Source organism: Myotis nattereri, assembly GCF_964212035.1.
Source record: "Myotis nattereri genome assembly, chromosome: 11".
Lineage (NCBI taxonomy): Eukaryota > Metazoa > Chordata > Mammalia > Chiroptera > Vespertilionidae > Myotis > Myotis nattereri.
In genome coordinates, this window is record NC_138086.1 from 75,960,389 (window position 1) to 75,982,354 (window position 21,966).

Consider the following 21,966-nt stretch of genomic DNA (forward strand, 5'->3'; position numbering starts at 1 on the left):
TCTCTCTCTCTCTCTCTCTCTCTCTCTCTCTCCCCCCCCCCCCTTTTCCTTCCTCTCTCTAAGCATGTTCTCAGGTGAGGATTAAAAAAGATTATTCATGAATGACACAAAATATGTTGCTTGCTACATTTTGTCCATTTATTAAAGTGGGTATCATCCTCATGTAATTTTTCTTTTTACATGTTGGTTGCCCAGGACAGGTATCTTGGCGGGGTGTGGGGCACCGAGTGCTTCATGTGGGTGATGTCACTGATTCTGTTTGCTTGGGATACACACTGAGTTAACCTCATTGGATTTTCCCCAGGAATTGATGCGCATTCACGCGGTGGGTCATTATGCTGCTGCACCTGTGTAGTGTGAAGGTCAGTGTGTTTTTCTGATTATAAGAACCCATCCATGTCATTCCATTATAAACACACTCCACTCATAATGGAATGTGCCCAGCCCAGAGCTTAGCGTGGTTACCCAGCCCAGAGATTCTTTCAAGCGCAGTCCTGACATTTGAGATCCATCACCTTCATCAACCCCAAACCCGACTGTGCTCCATTTTAAGATAATTTTCTTTGCATGACAACTCCTCTTGTGTGATGTGAATGTACAGTTGTGAAAAGTGTATTTATACCTGGAAAAACACACACCGCTCTATGATGGTCCTTCCCAAATGCCAGCCGGGAGCTTGGCTGGCCGGTGGTTAATTGCCTTACAGTCAATATGGACACACAGAAATACCCCTGGAGACGAGAGCAGCGATCTTTCCTGCTGACTCAGCGTCAGGCAGGCCCCAGGGAAGGTTGCCAGCTCATTAGAAGGGCCTCTTGCAGGTGGTGGCTCTCCCGGAAGGGCTTTCCCAGCTTCTCTCAGACATCCCTCCAAGTGCACTCCTTTCCATGTTTCAGAAGTTCTACCACTTCTAGGGGCAGCCCCACGAATCATGACTGTGTCGGAGGCTTTTCCTGGGTGAGTTCCTTTTTTACTCACCACAATCTGAAGGCCTGGGTATGACCGTTGTCCCTACCTTACCTATGAGGGAACTGAGCCATGGAGGGCTAAGTCACTGCTCCAACGTGTCTGGTGTGTAAGGAGCAGGGATTCGAATGAGGCTGTCTGTCTGAGCTGGAATCCACGTACATCTGGCCCTAGTATTGCCCTGAGAATATACATTAAGCCAAATGAAGCTTTTGTTTAAAAAATAAATAAATGTTTACACCTGCATGGCTGTGCAGATTTACTAAGCACATCCACATGTGTATCCAGTTAATCCCTGAAATAACTCTGCAGTGAGGACAAGGGACCCAGGAGATATTCAGTGAGGGTCTTGGCATTAATCAGCTCACAGAAGGGTGAGCAACCCTCAAGCTCAGGTCTCCTCTTACACCACAGGCCACTGCTTCCAACTCACACAGATGGGAGCTTTCTTAATTGATAAGTTTACAGTAACTTAGAGAATGAGCACTTTATGTGTTTTATTCAAGAAGCATTCAATTAGTGCTTAGTCATTTGCTGTCAAATGTCCAGGGACAGTCACAGTTCAGTAATTTTAAATGCCCTTTTTCTTAGTTTGTTGTGCTGTCAGCAGAGTCTTGATTCCTCCCCATCGTCTTCTCCATTTGGTGATAGCTTTACTATTGCTAAGAAAACATTTCCCCAACACACAGCACCCTCATTTGTTTACATTCTCCTGGGACTTCTGAATTTTCTCTTTGACTTTAACAATACAGTGAGAAGTCTTTAAAACAACCGAGTATTTCCTTTTGGGTGCATTGGACATTCCAGGAGAATGCCCCTTCTCTCCTCTTTCTAGAACAGGTATCCTTAGAAAGTTCCATATCCTAGAGAATCTCAGTTCATGTGTGTCTTCAGATATAAGCCTGGCCTCTAATAAGACTCCTTGGATATAACTGCAAAGCTCAGTGTGTTTACAGATCACTTGAAGCAGTTTATTCAGTGATCCACGAATTGCAGTGGCTGGATATTCTCCCACTGTTGGCGGCAGCAAGAATGGCACCAGGTGTTAGACCCGTGGGGTCAGACTGGACTTCAGTTCAGCAACCTTGGGGCCTGAGGTCTAGCTAAGAAAGAATTCAGAGCCAAGACTCAAACTATAAGAGAATATTTATTTAGAAAGGCACGGAGGAAGAAGAAATGAGGTCAAGAAACAAGTTATAGAGCCAAGAGAAGGGTCTTTGAAGCTTAGGAAAAAAGGTTAAGTTAACCTGCCTGGTGGGAAGAAGAAGGGGAAGGGAAAGCTGTGGGTGTTCTACCCTCACACAGACCCCTGGGAGGGAGAGCACTGGGTCCTTTTGTTCAAAGGACTTTTAATGGTAGAACTTTTAGGAGAGGTCCTAGGGGAGGATCTCAATAGAACATTCAGCAGTGTGTCCTTTCAGAGTCATGGTCTCCACTGATGGATTGGTCTGCACCAGGACAGAGGGTCATTCTTCAATGAAGCTGGTCCTGAGGTCAGCCCTGGGACTATTTGTTTGGTTTTGCTGCTTTGCAGAGCCTAGAGCTGACACACAACCAGGCCTAGATGTTATCTCTGGGGAAGAAAGATCAGGGGGTCCAAAGCACATGACCATCGATATGCTAGGGAGGAAAGATTGCCTTGGGGAAATGTTTTTGTTTTCCCAGTTTTGCCCATTGCTCGGCACCCTGGTGACCTTCAGTACCTGGCCTGTGGTCCTTGCTCTGATCTTACCTGTCGAACTGCCAACTATACCTGAAAATTTATGTGAGCGATCTCTGCCTGATTAATGGGAGGGAGAGGACTGAGATCACAACTGATGCTCCCGAAGGATGTAGTTTGTAAAATAGGAGCATAACCACAATTTCTTGTGTTATCAGGGAAATGAACGGGTGGTATTTCTCCAATGCTAGTGGGAGTGGGGTTCTTGAACTGCTTTTAATTAGAAAGTTTTCATCTCAGATCATTCTATGTGGTCACTTTAGGTTTCTGAGTTTGTAAGGCTGCCATGCAGGTCTCCCCTGAGCTTGTCAGGTTTAGTATGTGGCCCCTTTTTGTCCACAGTGTCTGTGACTAAGAGAATTGAAAAGAAATCTACACTCTAGATCTTTCTGCTACAAAGAGGAGTATCTTGTTGCTCAAAGATGGGTTTCCTGAAGCCTGCCAAAGATCGTGTTTTGGAAAAATAAACAAACATTAGGACTTCTGCGTTAACAATGGTTAGCATTTCTGATTTCTGTGTCTGTCAGACTTAGATTCTGGTTGTACTAGAGGAAAGTAACACCTGTGATAAAAAAAGGGAGGAAGTAGAATTCTGCCAGGAATGGCCGCCTAACAGAGTTTCTTCCAGTACAATTGGCCCCCCAGGAGCAAACTTGCCTGTTCAGACAACTGTGCTCGGTAGGAGCAGACAGGCCCACCTAACTCAAGGCACCCTAACTATGACCACACCTTCAAGGGCATCTGAGCAGCTCATCTGTATGTCTAGCATATTCTCCAAAGAATTTAGCAAATCAGTTCTTTTGGGTTTCTCAGAATTTGATCAAAAGCTTCTGGGGTAGGGAGGCAGAAGTAAGATGTGGCCCTTTGCCAGAATTGACTACCTTTTGTGGCTGGAGGGAAGGGAAGGGAAGGGAAGGGAAGGGAAGGGAAGGGAAGGGAAGAAATAGGGACAAAAACATGGCTCATTAGATTTCTCTCTATCAGAGCCTGTGTTAGGTGGCAGGGCTTGGAAGAATAGGGCATTAAGAGTTGAGGGATCTTTAAAACTTCTCATGTAGAAAGTGAGGCCTGAGAGGCTGTGTGTCATTCAAGATCAGCCAGAAAGAAACAGCAGGGCTCAGGGGGATCCACTCAGCTTCTGTCTGCTCATGACTGCACACCTCCCTCCTGATACGGAACGTTCCTGGTCAATTCCTTCTCCTTGACCCCAAACCCTATATAATACAGGACACCTATGGTTTTGTACCTTTTGTGTTCTTGCTTAAGACTTCCAAACTAAAAGTGATAACACAATAATTGCTGTGAGCGTCATCCTGACGCAGCAGCCCGGAGGACCCGCGATTGAGGGTCTACTCTTTCTATTAACCATGCCCAGCAGGACCAGCGCTGCAAGCACCTTTGCTTTGACATCTTTTTGGTACACTCTTTAGAAGGTGTCTTGTTTGAATACATAATCTGTCCTGTCTTTCAAAGTAAGTGCTTTTATAAAAGGTCTGGACTGTCTTTTAAATGTTTGTTGTTTTTTTTCTCACTTAAAGGGAAATGTATTTCTAGTCCCTTTGCAGACTCAACTCTAGAAAGGAACACAGATACAGGAAGGATGCTTTGTGTGCAATTCAAAGCTTAGTTTAAAATAGGGCACACACATTGCATAGATATTTTCTTCAGACAGCAGGTGGGAAAAGTGTGTGTGTGTGTGTGTGTGTGTGTGTGTGTGTGTGTGTGTGTGTTGCTAACTGTTTTGAGCTTTGCTTACTTGAGTAGTGATAGTAAGTGATTTTCTTTTTCAGTCAAAGGAGTGCCAGCTTAATATGCAGCCACAGATGAGATTCCTCTTTTCCTTGGTAGTACTGTATTTAGAGACCATAATTTTCTTTTTCAACAAGATCTCGGGTCCCCTAGCACTGTTTCCACCCCACCCCCACCCCCACCCCGTGCCCATTTGCATTATGCAGAATTCTTAGAGAACACAGCATCACTAATGTTCTGTTGTGGTCTCAGTACAGACTGTGTGTCAGCATATATGGGTCCTGTGTCTGCTTGCTTAGCTACACCTTCCTTCTTTCTTTTTTTGTTTTGTTAATCCTCACCTGAGGATAATTTTCCCATTGATTTTAGAAAGAGTGGAAGAGAGGGAAGAGGGGAAGGAGAGAGAGAGAGAGAGAGAGAGAGAGAGAGAGAGAGAGAGAGAGAGTGTTAGTTGCCTCCCACAGGGACCAGGGATGGAACCTGCAACCCAGATGTGTACCCTTGACTGGTTATTGAACCCAGTGACCCTTCAGTGTGCAGGCCGATGCTCTAACCACTTAGCCACCATTAGATACCCTGGTTCAGTAGCTTTCTGGTGAGACCCAGGCATCTGCATTTTTTTCAGGCCATTTTGATGGACAGTTTGGAAATCACTGGCAACTGCATGGAGCCGTGAATTCCCCTTTCCCAAATAAGGATAACAGAGCAGGCACTTGGGTTTTTTAGAGGATTTAATGGTAGGTAGCATGGAGGGAAAGATCCTTCCACATGCCTGACACAGAGTAGTTGCTCAGCATCAGTAGAGATGATGATGATGATAATAATGAAGATGATGATGATGGTAGTATTGGTAATGATAGAGGCTGTATTTGCACACTAATTAGATATGCATCAATTATATCCTTGTTGCAGAAGTATGAGCTTTACTTTATATACACTGAGTGGCCAGATTATTATGACCGCCCCTCAGTACAATGAAGTGAATTAGTAATGCAAATAATAATAATAATAAAACCTTGAGAGTATTTGCTTAGGAAGTTTTCAATATTCAGTATTTTTGGAAGTGTCAATGAAGTACTGATGGCATGATCATAATAATCTGGCCGGTCATAATAATCTGGCCACTCAGTGTATGTACTAGAGGCCCGGTGCACGAAATTCGGCCTGCGCCCTCTCTTAGTCTGGGACCCCTCAGGGGATGTCCGCCTGCCGGCTTAGGCCCAATCCCCCCAGTCAGTGCACATCATAGCAAACGGTTGAGCGACCTTAGCATATCATTAGCATATTATGCTTTGATTAGTTGAACAGCCAACCAGATGACCGGACACTTAGCATATTAGGCTTTTATTATATAGGATTGCCAGGAAACAATTTTCTGTTTGACCAGCCTTCTTGAAAATATCTGACATTCTAGACAAATACTCTTACTGGAAAGTTATGTTAAGGAGTTTAGCAGAAAGTACAAGAAAGCATTAAGTCAATATGCAATCCACTGACGCCATACTCACAGAAACCTCAACAAAAACCTCCTTGCCTCCTCCACCTTGGTTTATTTCTACAGATGGTTCAGCTCTCCAGCTCCCTTGGATCATCATATATGAAAATGTGTGAGCAGCAGAACTTTTTAAGTCCACCTCTGTTGAATTATCTCTCCTCTCTTTTCTTTCAGCACTGGTCCTACCTCCCAGCGACATGGCCCCTCTGTACTTGAAAACCACAGAACAAGCCGTAATTGTTATCTAAACTTGTCTCCAACATGATCTAAGACTCTTTGGTGTCACTAGAGGAAGGGGTATTTAATCACTTTCTCTTGAATCACTTTGTCATTCCTCACTGGGATGCCCAATAGCATCTCTGTACACTTACTCTAGTAATCCATTCCTTTTTTTCTTTATTGCATTTATGTATAAAAAAGTATATTATAATTCCAGAGGGGGAAGCACAGTGTTCTAGTTAATCAATATAATAAATTAAAAATGAGAACCCTAACTCTATATTATTTAAGAATCAGAGCATCTAAAACCTTAGTAGGGGTGCCTAATGTGATTCAAGTTGCTTATTAATTTACTTCTAAGCAAAAGAGCTTGAAATAAAAACAATTGAGAAGTCAAGTATATTTCAGACATTAGCTTATTTTGAGAGCTCTAGCCTCCATTGCATACAGATTTAGTCAACAAATATGTACTATTTAACATATGTTACTCACTGATAAATATTTATGGAGTGGCTACACTAGGTCAGATGCTGTGCTGGGTGCAGGGGGGAAATGGTGAGCAAAGGCAGACCCCAATTTCCAGACTTTCAATCTAGTGAAGAAGAAAAGTCACTCAAGTCGTAGCCGATATGAGTATTCCGAAGGAAAAGAATGCAGCTTCTGAGCACGTGTAAAGAGGGAGCTTTACTGGGACTGGGACTCAGGAAGTGTCCTTGAGGAAGGGATGCTTACTTGGGAACTGAAATATGAATTATAATTAATTAAGAGAGGAAGATTTCTCTTCCTTATTATAAAAATTGATGCCATCTGCTTTCAAGAATCTGACATTATTTCATATGAACAGGTATAAAAATAAAACAAGTTAATACGTGGTTTTTCTAGTACACTTTTTAAATTTTAAAGTGTACTCATTACCTTGCAAATCATTTTCTATTATTTAATAGGTACATTTTTACTCTTTTCTGTGGGAAATTCCTTTTCAAGTTATTGTACCTTCTAGGTCCATTGTAGGCCATCATAAATATTTTGAGAATATTTAAGGAAAAGGATAATGACTGGCTATTTGCTTTATCATACTACCCAAAATAGTAAATGTGAAGAGTTAGTATGTTGGTCATAAAGCTATGTGTGTGGCATAAGAGGTCTACTGAGCACTGTAAAAAGGAAGAATTAGTTTAAACCAAGTTAGAATGCAGTAGAGCAAAATATGAGCACGAACATCATTTCTCCTGATTAATACTATCACAGTGAAATACTGGAATAATTAATAAGTGATACATTAGGCTAATGTGTGCCAAGGGAGCGATTAAATAAAAGCTACTGCTCTAAAAGCAGCATTTCCTACAGCAGAGCCTTCCCTTTTGTATCTTCCTCCTTTGCATATAGATGATGTATTGCAAATAATTTGTTTGGTTTCATTTCTGCTATTTAATACTTAATTTCAACCTGAGATCTAAACATTTTAATATAATGGATATATGAATCAGGAAACAAAAATTAAGTCCTAGCCAGTTTTGCTCAGTGGATAGAGCGTTGGCCTGCGGACTGAAGGGTCCTAGGTTCAATTCCAGTCAAGGGCACGTACCTTGGTTGTAAGTTCCTCAGCCCTGGCCGGGGTGCAGGCAGGAGGCAACCAATCGATGTGTCTCTCTCACATCGATGTTTCTTTCTATCTCTCCCTCTCCTTTCTACTCTCTCTAAAAATCAATGGGAAAATATCCTCAGGTGAGGATTAACAAAAAAATTAACAATTTGTGTTATAATGATTATTAATAGGAAGGTATTTGCTGTTTATTTATTTATTTTTAATGAAATTGTTATTGTTGAAAGTATTGCATATGTCCCTTCCCTCCCCCCCCCACCCCCCCCATTGACCCTTTCAGCACCCCCCTCCCCTGCCCCAGGCTTTTACCACCCTATTGTCTGTGTCCATGAGTTATGCATATATGCATACAAGTAACCTTGGGAAACTCTAGGTTAAACAAATTTAATCTGATAGCTTTGCCACAGGATCTCTCAAAGTGTTTTTAATATGTGACAAGGGGATTTAGAAATGCAGCATTTATACAGCTTTTTTTAGTGTAACATCTATTAACTCATGATTTCTTGTGTATGCTGTGGGAATTGTTCATCTAAGCAATTGAGCAGAATTCTGCTTTCAGGGGAAGGATGTTAATACCAGCAGGGCAGGTTATGGCCCTAAGCAAGAGGAAAGGGGTTCAGGTCAGAGTTCTAACTCTGATAGAGTTATAGTGACAAACTTCTCGTTGCAAGGACGTGGAAAATCAAGACAAAGCACAATCATATAGGCCAAGCAAACTTGCTGGGGATTTTTAAAATTTATTTTACTTTTTAATATGCTTTTTTATTGATTTCAGACAGAAGAAGGAAGAGGGAGAGATAGAAACATCAATAATAAGAGAGAATCATAGATTGGCTGCCTCCAGCATACCCCCCAGTGGAGACAGTGTATGCAACCCAGGCATGTACCCTGACTGGGAATCAAACTGTGACCTCCTGGTTCATAGGTTGACATTCAACCACTGAGCCACACCAGCTGGGCTCATTGATCTTTTGTATTGTTTGGGGTGTTTTTTTTCAATCTCTGTGTCATTTATTTCCACTCTGATCTCTACTATTTCTGTCCTTCTATTTATGCAGGGCTTTTCTTATTGTTCTCCTGGTTATTTTAGTTGCAGGGTTTGATCATTTATTTGATATTTTTTCTTGTTTCTTGAGGTAGGCCCGTATACTATAAACTTCCCTCTCAGAAATGCTTTTGTTGTGCCCCCTAGATTTGGTTTTTTGTGGCTTCATTTTCATTAGTTTCCAGAAAATTTTTATTTCTTCCTTGATATCATTAGCAGCCCATTCATTGTTTGATAACATGCTATTTAGCCTCCTACTAAATTCCTAATATTTTGCTGTTTTTGTGATGTTTGAATGTTTTTGCGTGTTTTTAGTGTAGTTAATTTCTAGTTTCATGCCATTGTGCTCAAAGAAAATGCTTGATATGATTTTAATCCTCTTGAACTTGTAGAGATTTATTTTGTGTCCTAACATGCAGTCTATCTTTGACAATGTCCCATGTGCATTTGAGAAGAATGTATATTCCTCAGCTTTGGGGTGAAATGTTTTGTAAATATCAATTAAATCCACCTGATCTAGTGTGTCCTTTAAGTCACACACAAATGTATTCTTACGCCCTCGGAGGTAGGACACAATTTGATCAGATGTTTTCAGTGGCTGACTCAGTGAATGCACTTTTTCACAGGTCAATTAAAATCTGTACTTAATCTAACCCTAATTACGACCCTTGATTGAAACCAATTATTGGAAAATTACGTTACTTAAACTGTTATTAATATTCTCAGAGAGTTTGTTTGCTTATGGTTTGTGTGTGGGGTTTTTTTTTTATCAGTGTCATATTGGCTATCACCAATGTTAAGAGTAGATCAAAGACACTTGAATTACTTGGTGGGATGGAGAAAATGCTGGGAGCAATTCAGTGATACCAGTTAACTTGCTACTTGACCAGAGAATGGGGCGAGCCACTTCTCTTTGGGAAGAGGAAAGAGTAGGGTGTAATCTCTGTGAGATAAGATTTTTCTTAGAGATTAGGAAGAATTGAGAAGTTGTAAAACATTAGATTCACTGTCTAAGAAGAAAGTGGTCCTTTATCCATTGCCATTTAAAAACAAGACATATCCATGGGGTGTGAACACACAATACAATATAAAGATGATGTATTTTAGAATGGTATACCTGAAACCTATATAATTTTATTGAACCATGTCACACCAATAGATTAAATAAATAAATAAGTAAATAAAATGTTTAAAATAAATAAAAAAAAAACAGGACAGATGTTTTTATCTCCCATGGTTCAGATGTGAAGAGATAGTGATTAAATTGCTTCCTCCAGTAGATGAATCTATAGTGTAAACTAGAACACTTGTGAATGTCTGGGGGAGACAATTAAATCCACTTAGGACATGATGAATATAGTTTAATATTAGCCTTTTTCTTACATGAGTTTGTATGTTCTTTTTCCTCTGCACCATCTACTGCTAACTTATCATGTCTTTATGTATTTTATCTATTTTAATATCCACTTTAAACTGTTATGGAAAAAGAAGGGACATAATTGAATAAAATAAATTCTGTTACAAAAGCTTTGAGGGCCTTTATAATTCTAGGAGTCATGCCAGGTCCAGGGAAATATAAAGAGCAGGGAACACTGAACTCAAGGTCTTCACAGTGATGAGCGTGAACAGGTCAACTAGCAATAACAAAACAAAAAATCCTTTGTGGGGAATAGAACTCCTGTGGGATCACAGAGCAGAAAGGCCCACTCTCTTAGGAAAGGATGGGAAAGGATGCAAGGAGCGCTCACAACAGAGTTGGTGGTATTTCACAATCTTGAAATACAAATCCTGCCAGCAAATCTGATTGGGGAGGATGTGGGCAAAGATGGGGTGGGGAGCGGGGGAAACGTGGTCTTCAAGGAACAACTTTGAGGCTGCCCTCCTTATTCCAGGAAAATGTCATTATTCCAATCTAGTAAATTACTGACAAATGTCTTTCTTGACTAATATTTCCTTCTATGCCTTTGTTCTCACCACATGGCCAGTGATCACTGGTGTAATTTGACAGTTTCAGGAGATTGAATGGTTTCCAGATAATTCTGGTTAAAAAAAAAAAAGTAACACAGCAGAAGTATCTTCAACAAAAGGAAAACACTCTATACTCTTTTTTGAGACTCTGACTGACACTACAAGGGTAAAAAATCTCTCTCTCATTCTTCTCAACATCAGTGCAAAAATGTCCTACTCGAGCACAAACCTTACAAATACGTAAAGGGAGCCCCTTGCAAAAAATAATGGTTTATAGGGCACCGTTACAAATACACTAGATTGTTTAACCTTTGCAATTTACATTCTGTAAGCAAACATGGAGGGCCATGATAAAGAACAATCCGTAAGCTTACTTCAGAATGAACTGAAGTGTGAGGGCTTTGGTGACGATGTGAGGATACCCTTGGCCAGGAAGCCTAGCCAACTGCCTGGGACCTACGTTCCAGTGAGTCTTCCTTACCTAAAGCGACACTAGTAGTTTTTTAGGTTTTTATTAATTGAGCACTCTCAATGCTAAGAACTGATCTACCTTATCTCATTAAATTCTGACAATAACCATTTACATATTAGGAAACTAAGGTCTGAAAGACTGAGTAAATGGCCTAAGGAATCACAGCTTGGAAGCTCATTGGTGCTGCACCAACTTGATTATGGTTTGGTCTAATTCAGTGATTTTCAACCTTTTACATCTCATGGCACACTAATTACTAAATAATAATAAACTAGTAATAAACTACTAAAATTTTGCAGCACACCAAAGACTATATTACATTTTTGTTGATATGACAAAAAATAGGTATAATTTTGATTCATTCACATCATACTGCTATTGTGTTGGACATTGTCATTTTTTTATTTGATAATCTAAGGGAACAGAGGTCAGTGCCCCTGACCAAATAGTCAGGTATTGCATGCTTTAAAAATTCTTGTGGCACACCAGTTGAAGATTGCTGGTCTGATTCATAATTATATACATGACTATGTCAATTCTAAGTAGATTTTAATCTCCATCATACTATTGTAAGATGTTTTCAGTCCTCATAAACTATGTGCAAACTGAAGAAATGGGCTCCAAAATCAGCCTTTCTTTTTTGGAGATTTTATAAAGGATTATGGACAGAGCACCCAGGATGGTGGTCACATTACTGAGATCCTCCCCAAAATTCTCAGAGAACCAGAGTGACTGTCAGGTGGGTGGGCTGTTCATGCTTCCTGGGCTAAAGGCTTTGCCTGTGTTCCTGAGAGCATGACTGGTTTCCAGGCAACGCTAAAGTATATATATTTCCAGAGTGGCACAGTGACAAACATTTTTTATAAAAAATAAGATGTATGACTTGGCTGGTGAGGCTCAGTGGTTGAACATTGCCCTATGAACCAGGAGGTCATAGTTCAATTCCCGGTTGGTCATGGCACATGTCCAGGTTGTGGGCTCGATCCCAGTAAAGGGGCATGCAGGAAGCAGCCAATCAATGCTTTTCTCTTATCATTGATATTTCTATCTCTCTCCCTCTCCCTTCCACTCTGAAGTCAATAAAAATATATTTTTTAAAAATAAAATGTATGGTACCAATAATGTGCTGAGTTGCTTTCTGAAGTCTGCCATTTCTGTCTATAGTAATCCCATGGTTACCTCCTCTGAGACCAGAGGAATTCCTAACAAGAGACTCAAATAATGAACAAAAAAGCAGGCTACAGGGCCAGCAAGGACTCAGGATGAAGACACTGGGTTTTATCAGATTAATTGACTTTTTCCAAGTGCCCTGGTCTTGGAAGATGGAAAAAGTACAAGCCTAAATTTCTGGTAACTGGACTTATATAATGTAAAGAATAGACTGCTGCTGGGGTCTGAACCTCAGGGCTGGTGAAACAAAAAGTCAGTCACTGGCATGTGATTGGTGTGTAAGTTACAGTCCCTGGGATCTAAACTGCATGATTCAACCCACACCCATTTTTAGAACTTAATCTTCTTAAAAACAAAAGTGTTATTAGTTACAGAATAGTGTGTACTTTAATTGCCAGGAACCCCCAAAATGTGCATCTAAATCCCAATGTTAGTATACTTTGGTGAAGTTAAAATTACCCTTGCTTGTTTCAAAAATGAATCCGTTGTAGAAATGTTATATGATGCTCTCTCCCCACGTTGTAAAAGCTATCTGTATCCGAAACAATCATGATACTGCTCTGAACAGCTCAGTTCATTTTAAGTACTCAATATTGTAAACAATAAAAACAAGCATTTTTTATTCTCAACAGAGGCAGTGTTTTTTAAAAATATTTTTTATTGATTTTAGAGAGAAAGGAAGGAAGAGGAGGGATAAAGAGATAGAAACACCGATGAGAGAGAAACATAGATTGGCTGCTTCCTACACACCCCATACTGGGGATTGAGCCTGCAAACCGGATTTACGCCCTGTTCAGGAATCCAACCAGTAATCTCTTTGTTCATGGGTCAACACTCAACCATTGAGCCACACTGGCCAGGCCAGAGGCAATGTTTTTGACAATAACATTGGCTCTGAGGGATTGAGCTTGGATTTTATTAAACATGATGGTGCCTGAAGATATCTATAGAAATTTTGTAAAAATTTCAGAAGGCCTGGAGATATTATGTAGAGTGAAAGAGAGTAAATAAAGGAAGAATGACCATCTCACCCAGCAGGGGCCACCTCTGATTCTAGGCTGTGTGTAGGGTTTTGAATGCTGCAGGAATCACTAAAATGTTTAGTGATAATAACCATCATTTACTCTAATAAAGGATAAAATTGGATCCAATTGAATTGATGCTGGAAAACTCAAGAGGTGGTACTTTGGTTGGGGGGGCGGACATATCTTCAGGACCATTCTGCACATATGCAGGCCTTCTAGTACCAAGCAGGTTGGAAGGAGCTGGGAGAAGCAGGCTCCAGCCAGTTGGAAATGCACAGCCCCTTGATGAGCTCACATTTTCATTCTTGCCTGCTCTATGTGAACCCAGAGCCACAGTATTTGTCCGGAGAAAAATGCTCTTGTGTTTCAAACCTTCCTAGGGGGCTGCTCACTCGCGGCTCCTTTCTCCCAGAATATCCTTCATTTCCTGTGAAGACAGTGACCTTGTAGCTGGGATCTTCCGCCCCTGCTGATTGTCTGCTTATCCCCACAGAATCTGTACCAGAACAGGTTTTTAGGCCTGGCCGCCATGGCATCTCCATCTAGAAACAACCAGAACAGGCGCCGCTGCAAGGAGCCACTTCGCCACAGCTACAACCCCAGCCAGTTCCACAGCATGGCCATCAGGACCGGCCCCCATGGCACCGTCACCATCCCCCGCTCCACCAGCGACACTGACCTGGTGACCTCTGACAGCCGCTCCACGCTCATGGTCAGCAGCTCCTACTACTCCATAGGGCACTCCCAGGACCTAGTGATCCACTGGGACATAAAGGAGGAAGTGGACGCTGGAGACTGGATAGGCATGTATCTCATCGGTGAGTAGAATAGCCATTAGCCAGGCTGGCTGACAGTGTGCAGCAGATATAACATCTTAGGAATGTGGCTTGGGCATTCAACAAGCATATTGTTCATATTTCACTCCTCTGCAGGCTTTAATATTTCAATAAACTCTATAATTTAATTAAAACTCACAATTCGCAGTCAAATGTGTTATGCACCAAATTCTAGCACACTGAAGACCACACACTAGCTTCTTGTGCCATCTCTACTCCATAGAAGAAGATCATGAGATAGCAGGGGAAAGAGTGGTTGAACACAAGCATTGTTACCACTTGTACATCTACATGGAGTTAATTTCACTTTTGTTTTCAACAGAATCATAGGCCTCTTTTTACCTGCTCTTTCAACATTCTTTCTGCTTTGTAATACTGCTTTCACTGTAGACAGTGAACACAAACACCAGGGACTAAAGAGCGTCATGATGACTGGAAGGAAAATGGCTACATAGATTTGTAGTGCTAGAGAACATAAACCTCACAAATTGTAAATTATGGATATAAAGTTTCATGAAAAATGTGTTTCATTTTTTTTTACATGATAGAATCAGGCGTGGTGAAAATTGACGCATTTACACTGCAAAGTGAAAGGAGCCACTAGAGTCAGCAAATTCAACTGAGGCCAGGCCTTTTGTATTCAGTCTCTGCAATGAAGCATTCACACATTCAGATACACAGATTTAACATCATCAAATATCAGAGAAACTAATGATTGTTATGAGTATTTTATAACCTCAGCTGTTTTTATGATAAAATATAGGGACACTTATGTGTCCAGGTGTCAGAGAAATATTCTTTTGTTCTCTTAAAGGTTTTGTAACCAGTTTGGTTAGTGTAGTTACCATACACACAATATTATAATGATTCAGAAACATAATTTTTGAAATTTTTTTTACGTAAATAGTGGTTACTAACTAAACTGACCTTCCAAACAGATGACATTTAATTTGCTTTAAAAATTGTTTCTGATTAAAAGTGTTTGGATACCATTGATCTAGAACAGTGGTTCTCAACCTTCCTAATGCCTCGACCCTTTAATATAGTTCCTCATGTTGTGGTGACCCCCAACTTCATTGTTACAAAGTGAACATAATTAAAGCATAGTGATTAATCACAAAAACAATATGTAATTACATATGTGTTTTCCGATGGTCTTAGGCGACCCCTGTGAAAGGGTCGTTCGACCCCCACAGGTTGAGAACTGCTGATCTAGAACAAATCTTGCAAAATAATAGCCCATAAAGCATATTTTGGTTAGCCCATTTTGTTTTAAATTTGATTAGTTATTAACACTTAAAAAAATGCAGGGATTTCCCATTAAAATTCAAATTTTAACCTTCCTTAACAAAAGCCCTCAATTAGGCAGCCTGAGGCTGTAGCTCCATGTGGCTTTAGCCAGGAGGAGTTAAGCTTCCCCCTTGAGACTGTCCTGCATCCATCTATTTTGCCGTAGTCCCCCTTCTACCCATCCCTACTTGAATTATGAATCTTACTTGTTTAGACCTTAGACAATTAGGTTTTTAGTGTGAAACTAGTTTTAAATCAACTTTTTATAGCTGTACCTTCCTGCAGTCAGGAAATAGGAGAGAAGCAAGCGGGATGATGGGGGCATTTGAGGAACATTCAACTGTGGGAAGGGAATTGACGGATTTGGAGGTCAGCCCTAGATCTGGGCTAGGAGTGTAGACCTGGGGTAATCGGCACCCTGAGAGTAGATACTTATGTGTTGGGTGTAGAAAGAGAGTGCGAGAAAGCCACTGTCAAAGAGAGAGACAAAGGAGTAACTCAGAAAGGGGATGGAGGAGTTGGAGAGGTGGGACAAAAATTAGGAGCTCACATCATAGATGAGAGACTTCAGAAGGAAGGGGGGTCAGCACTATTAACCTTCATGAAATTCCGTGAATAAATTAGATCAGGCATTAACGTGACATTTTTACTGAGATAAAAGTAAACACAGCTCATCATCTTAATTTGACAGTTTGTTCTTTTTCCTAGTAGTTGTACATAGATACCTGTGAAGTTATTTTTTATTAAAAAATTTTTAATGTTGACATTATTGCAGTCCCCTTCCCCCCCCCCCTTTGCCCACCTCTGGATCCAGAAGCATGAATACAGACTGGTTTGTGCCCAAGGGGTAGGGGATGGGGGTGATTGGATAAAGAAGGTAAAAGAAATAGCTAAAGAACATATATGCATAACCCATGAACACAGACAATAATGTGAAGTTATTTAATGCAAAATGGCAACACTTTTGGTGGCATAATAATTCAAAAATAGTTTCCCAACCCAAAATTATCTGTGAATCATAAAAGTTCATAATTTGTAGGTCCTTAGTAACTCATATGCCAGATTTTACATTCCAATATTAAACTAATATTTAATATATTAAAAAAACCTCTTAGGATCATCAGTTTTTAAAAGCAGTCATTTCCTTGACCCTGTTAAGTTCTTATTAAAATGACTTAACACCCTGACCAGTGTGGCTCAGTTGGTTGGAGCATAGACCCATACACCTAAAGGTTGCAGGTTTCTGGTGAGGGCACATACCTAGGTGGCAGATTTGGTCCCCAGTTGGGGTGCATATGAGAGGCAACCAATTGATCTCTCTCTCTCTCCCTTCTTTTCTCTAAAAAAAAAAAATCAAAAAAAATAATCAAAGAACATATCCTCTACTGAGGATTTTTTAAAATGACTTAACAAAGGGGAGGATCCAAAATGACAGGGGAATAGGAGGACATTACATTCATCTCCTCCCAAGACCAAACTGGAATTACAACTAAAATATAGGCAGTGGTTCTCAACCTTCCTAATGCCGCAACACTTTAATACAGGTCCTCATGTTGTGGTGACCCCCAACTCCATTGTTACAAGTTGAACATAATTAAAGCATAGTGATTAATCACAAAAACAATATGTAATTATATATGTGTTTTCCGATGGTCTTAGGCGACCCCTGTGAAAGGGTCATTCGACCCCCAAAGGGGTCGCGACCCACAGGTTGAGAACCGCTGATATAGAGTGTGCAACCTGAATAACTGACTGAAGACAGCTGAAGAGAAATTTTATAATCAAGGATTTACAGAAGAAGCCACATCATGACTGGTAGGAAGGGCCAAATGCAAAAATGGCTGGCCCTGCTCCCACAGGAAGGGGCTAAGATTCCAGAAGGATATCTCAGCTGTTGGAGGGGCGGGCCCCCCTTAGAAGCATGGGTTCTTAAATCCAAGACAACTCCCAGGCCTAGAGCACAGAGCTTGAAAGGGATCCCCATTTAACACTTGGCTATGAAAATCAGTGGGGATTGTGTCTGCCAGGGACAGACAGGAGTCTGCTAGAGACCCCAGCACACTCAGTCAATGCACAAAATCTTGTTCACAGCCACTCACCCTGGGCCCCAGCAGAGGGAGGGCAGAGTGGACTAGAGCCAGTGAGGAGAGACTGGGATTTGTAGCTCTGGGGAGAGAGCTGAAGTGGCAGCTGCCATGATAGCTATAGTGAGTCTCGCTCCCACATCGTAGATGCCATATTTTTTGGGTGGAGCACTCCCCTCCATATAGGCATCAGCCTTGGGGAAATTAATAGCCCTACCTTCTGGACTCCCTCCCGCCCCACTCTGTGGAGCTCACACACTGCTGAGGAGTGAGCTACCTGAGCCAGGGTATAGAGCAGGGGCCCTCAAACTTTTTAAACAGGGGGCCAGTTCACTGTCCCTCAGACCGTTGGAGGGCCGGACTATAGTTTAAAAAAAAACTATGAACAAATTCCTATGCACACTGCACATATCTTATTTTGAAGTAAAAAAACAAAACGGGAACAAATACAATATTTGTATTGGCATGTGGCCCGCGGGCCGTAGTTTGAGGACCCCTGGTATAGAGGTCTGGGAAGAATCAAGGGGTGTCTGTGAGTGGCTTTAGGGTGGAGGCCATTCCCCACTTCCCTCTGAATATAACTGGCACCTCCCTCTCAAGACAGATCCACTAGACCCACACTCCAGACTCTTGGTGGCTCTTCCCTTCTAAGCTCTGGGCAGATTCTGGGACAGACTGAGTTGTGTGGCTCTGGAATGGGTACCACTCCTCCCACCATCCCTCAAGACTGACTGGCACCTCCCCTTCATGGGAAATCCACTAGCCCCATTCTCCTAACTCTTGGTGGTCCTGCCTGCTGAGATTAGGCTCCTGGCAGAATCTGGGACAAACTCAGGTGTGTGGATCTAGGATGGGGCCCATTTTCCCCTTGTATGCCTGAGTGGTGCACAGCTTTCCCTTTACACAGCTTAATCTTGGTTTGTTTGGGTCTGATAAACCCTGCTGGCCTCACCCTAACAACTCCCTGAGATACTGCCCTACCACAAAAGTGTGTGAGCACCCAGAAGGTGGCAGCTAGACTCAGGAACATTTGCTGATTGGCCTCAGACCCAGCACTGGCACTGAGTTTGAACTTGTATCACTCTGGTGAACACCACTCACCCCCCTCTGATGACTCACTGAGTCACCACCTCATGCAACTCACATACCACTAGAGGCTCTTTCAGTGACTGAGTCTAACAGGCAACTGACAGGTGAAGGCAGTTGGAGAAGGATTTCCGGGTGCCTTGAGACTTTTGGTGGCCTGTCTCCAGGCCTGGTGCTGGTAAAAGCCAGCCTTGATACACAGCTTGATCCTCCCATGCATACCCAGGCCAGCAGAGGCAGCCACAAACTTGGATCACTTTGCAGCTCCAAGCAGGTTGCTCAGGGCCAGTCACAGGGAGCACCTGCCATTGGCCTGCACCAGAGTCTCTCCCAAGAGGCCACAAAACCAACACACCCAGTAGCCAGCTTCAGCCAATATCAGAGCAGGATCCAATAAACTTCACAAACAGTATATCCAAAGGGATATCTCAGCAGGCACCATACCCTGCTGAGGCAAATTTTGCTTTGTGTGGTCAATACCTCCACAGCTCATACACTGTGGTGCAAGTTGATCCTCACAGTCAGCCAATCAGAGTGTCAATTCCATACCCAAACAGGCCAATAGTAATTAGGACTCAATTACAATAGGAAGGCTTATATAATCCACACAAGGGGCAGTCCTGGAGCACCCAGCTTGGGTAATCAAGGAGACTGTACCACGGGGTCCCACAGGACACGTACTACATATGACACACTACCAAAACTGAGAGTCAGAGCAGATCTACCTAGTACATAAAAAACACACACAAAAGGCAGCCAAAATGGAGAGACAAAAAAATGCCTCAAATGAAAGAACAAGAAAAAAAGAGCTAAATGAAATGAAGGCAAGCAACTTATGAGATATAGATTTTTTTTAAATGGGTATAAGATCACTCAAGGAACTCAGTGGGAACTACAACAGCATGAAAAGGACATAGGAGCCATAAAAAAGAACCAGTCAGAAATGAGGAATACAATATCTGAAATGAAGAATACACCAGAAGGAATAAACAATTTGTTGGATGAAGCAGAGGATCAAATCAGCAATTTGGAATACAGGTAGCAGAAAACACTGAATCAGAGCAGAAAAAAAAATGTAATGAGGATAATTTAAAGAACTTTTGGGACAGCATTCACATAACAACATTTGCATCATATGGGTACCAGAGGAGAAGAGAGAGAGCAAGGTATCAAGAACCTATTTGAAGAAATAATAACTTAAAACTTACCTAACCTTGTGAAGGAAAATGGCACACTAGCCCAGGAATCACAGAGTCCTAAACAAGATGAATGGAAAGTCTTATACCAAGACATATCATTATTAAAATGCCAAAGGTTAAAGACAGAGAATCTTAAAAGCAGCAATACAAAAGCAATTAGTTACCTATAGGGGAGTTCCCATAACACTATCAGCTCATTTCTCAACAGAAACATTTAGACAAGAGGCTTGGCATGAAATATTTGAAGTGTTGGAAAGCAAGGGCCTATAACTAAAACTACTTTCCCCAGCAAGGCTATCATTTAAAATTTAAAGAGAAATAAGAAGCTTCCCAGACAAGAAAAAGCTAAAGGGGATTATTACCACAAAACCAGTATTACAATGATTTGGAGCTCCACAGAGTGGGGCAAGAGGGAGTCCAGAAAGTGGGGCTATTAATTTCTCCCAGGCTGATGCCTATATGGAGGAGAGTGCTCCATTCAAAAAATATGGCATCTACAATGTGGGAGCAAGACAAAATGTTAAAGCATTTCGTTGATGAAGAAGGAGAAGAAGGAGAGGAAGAAGAAGAGGAAGAGGAAGAGGAAGAGGAAGAGGAAGAGGAAGAGGAAGAAGAAGAAGAAGAAGAAGAAGAAGAAGAAGAAGGGGAGGAGGAGGAGGAGAAGGAGGAGGAGGAAGGCGGAGGAGGAAGAGGGGGGAAGGAGGAGGAGGAGGAGGAGGAGGAAGAAGAAGAAAGTTATAAAGAATAAAATGACAATAAATAAATATTTAAATGGGACAAAATTACATATCAAAAATATGTAATGGCTTATATGTGCCAATCAAAAATATGGGGTAGCTTAATGGATAAGGAAACAAGACCCATATATATATATGCTTTTTACAAGAGACCAACCTCAGAACAAAAGATACACACACAGAAGATGAAAAGGATGGAAAAAGATATTTTATGCAAAAGGAAAGGATTAAAAACTGGAATACCAATAATTATATCAGACAAATAAACTTTAAAACAAATGCTATGTAATTGAAGAAAAAGAAGGACACTGCATAATGATAAAGGGAGCAATCCAACAAGAGGATATAACTCTAGTAAACATGTATGCACCCAACATAGGAGCACCTACATATACAAAGCAAATCTTGATGGACATAAAGAGAGAGACTGACAGTAGTACAATCATATTAGGTGATTTTAACACCTTTTGGCTTCAATGGATAGGTCTTCCAGACAGAAAATTAACAAGAGCAACCTTAAATTGCACACTAGATCAAATGGATTTAATTGATATCTTCAGAGCATTTCACCCCAAAGCAGCAGAACATACATTCTTTTCAAGTGCATATGGAACATTTTCTATGATGGATCACATGTTAGGACTCAAAACAAATCTTAATAAATTGAAGAAGATTGAAATCATATCAAGCATCTTCTCTGACCATAAGGGTAAGAAACTAGAAATCAATCACAAGGAAAAAAAAACTAAAATATGCACAAAGATATGGAGGCTACATAACATGTTACTAAACAATGAATGGGTTAACTCTGAGATCAAAGGAAGAAATAAAAATATACCTTGAAACAAATGAAAATGAGAACCAACAATCCTAAAACTATGAGTCACAGCAAAAGCAGTCCTAGGAGGAAAATTTATAGCATTACTGTCCTACCTCAAGAAACAAACAAAAAAATCTCAGGTAAACAATCTAACTGTACACTAAAGGAAATAATAAAGACCAGCATGGTGAAGGCCTGGGCGGGGGGGTGCTGAATATGATGTTGGCTGTGGTTTTTTATTTATGGTCTTTATTACATTAAGGTATGATCTCTCTATTCCCACTTTGTTGACATTTTTTATCAAAAATGGCTGCTGGATTTTGTTGAATGCTTTTTCTGCATCTATTGATATGATCATATGGTTTTTATCTTTCATTTTGTTTATGTGATATATCACATTAATCGATTTGCAAATATTAAACTAGCTTTGCATCCCAGGGATAAATCCAACTTGGTCTTGGTGAATAATATTTCTAATATAT

At 41.0% G+C, this 21,966-nt stretch overlaps 1 protein-coding gene across 1 annotated transcript in view; it reads left to right on the plus strand.

Moving 5' to 3' along the window:
* Positions 1–317: 317 nt before the first annotated feature.
* HECW1 (HECT, C2 and WW domain containing E3 ubiquitin protein ligase 1) overlaps positions 318–21,966 on the plus strand; it is a 106,596-nt gene continuing 84,947 nt past the window's right edge. Inside the window, exons 1-2 of the mRNA XM_081102094.1 lie at positions 318–362; positions 13,926–14,250. Of these exons, the coding sequence (XP_080958220.1) occupies positions 336–362; positions 13,926–14,250 (352 nt within the window). The 5' untranslated portion in view covers positions 318–335. The remainder of the gene's footprint in view (positions 363–13,925; positions 14,251–21,966) is intronic.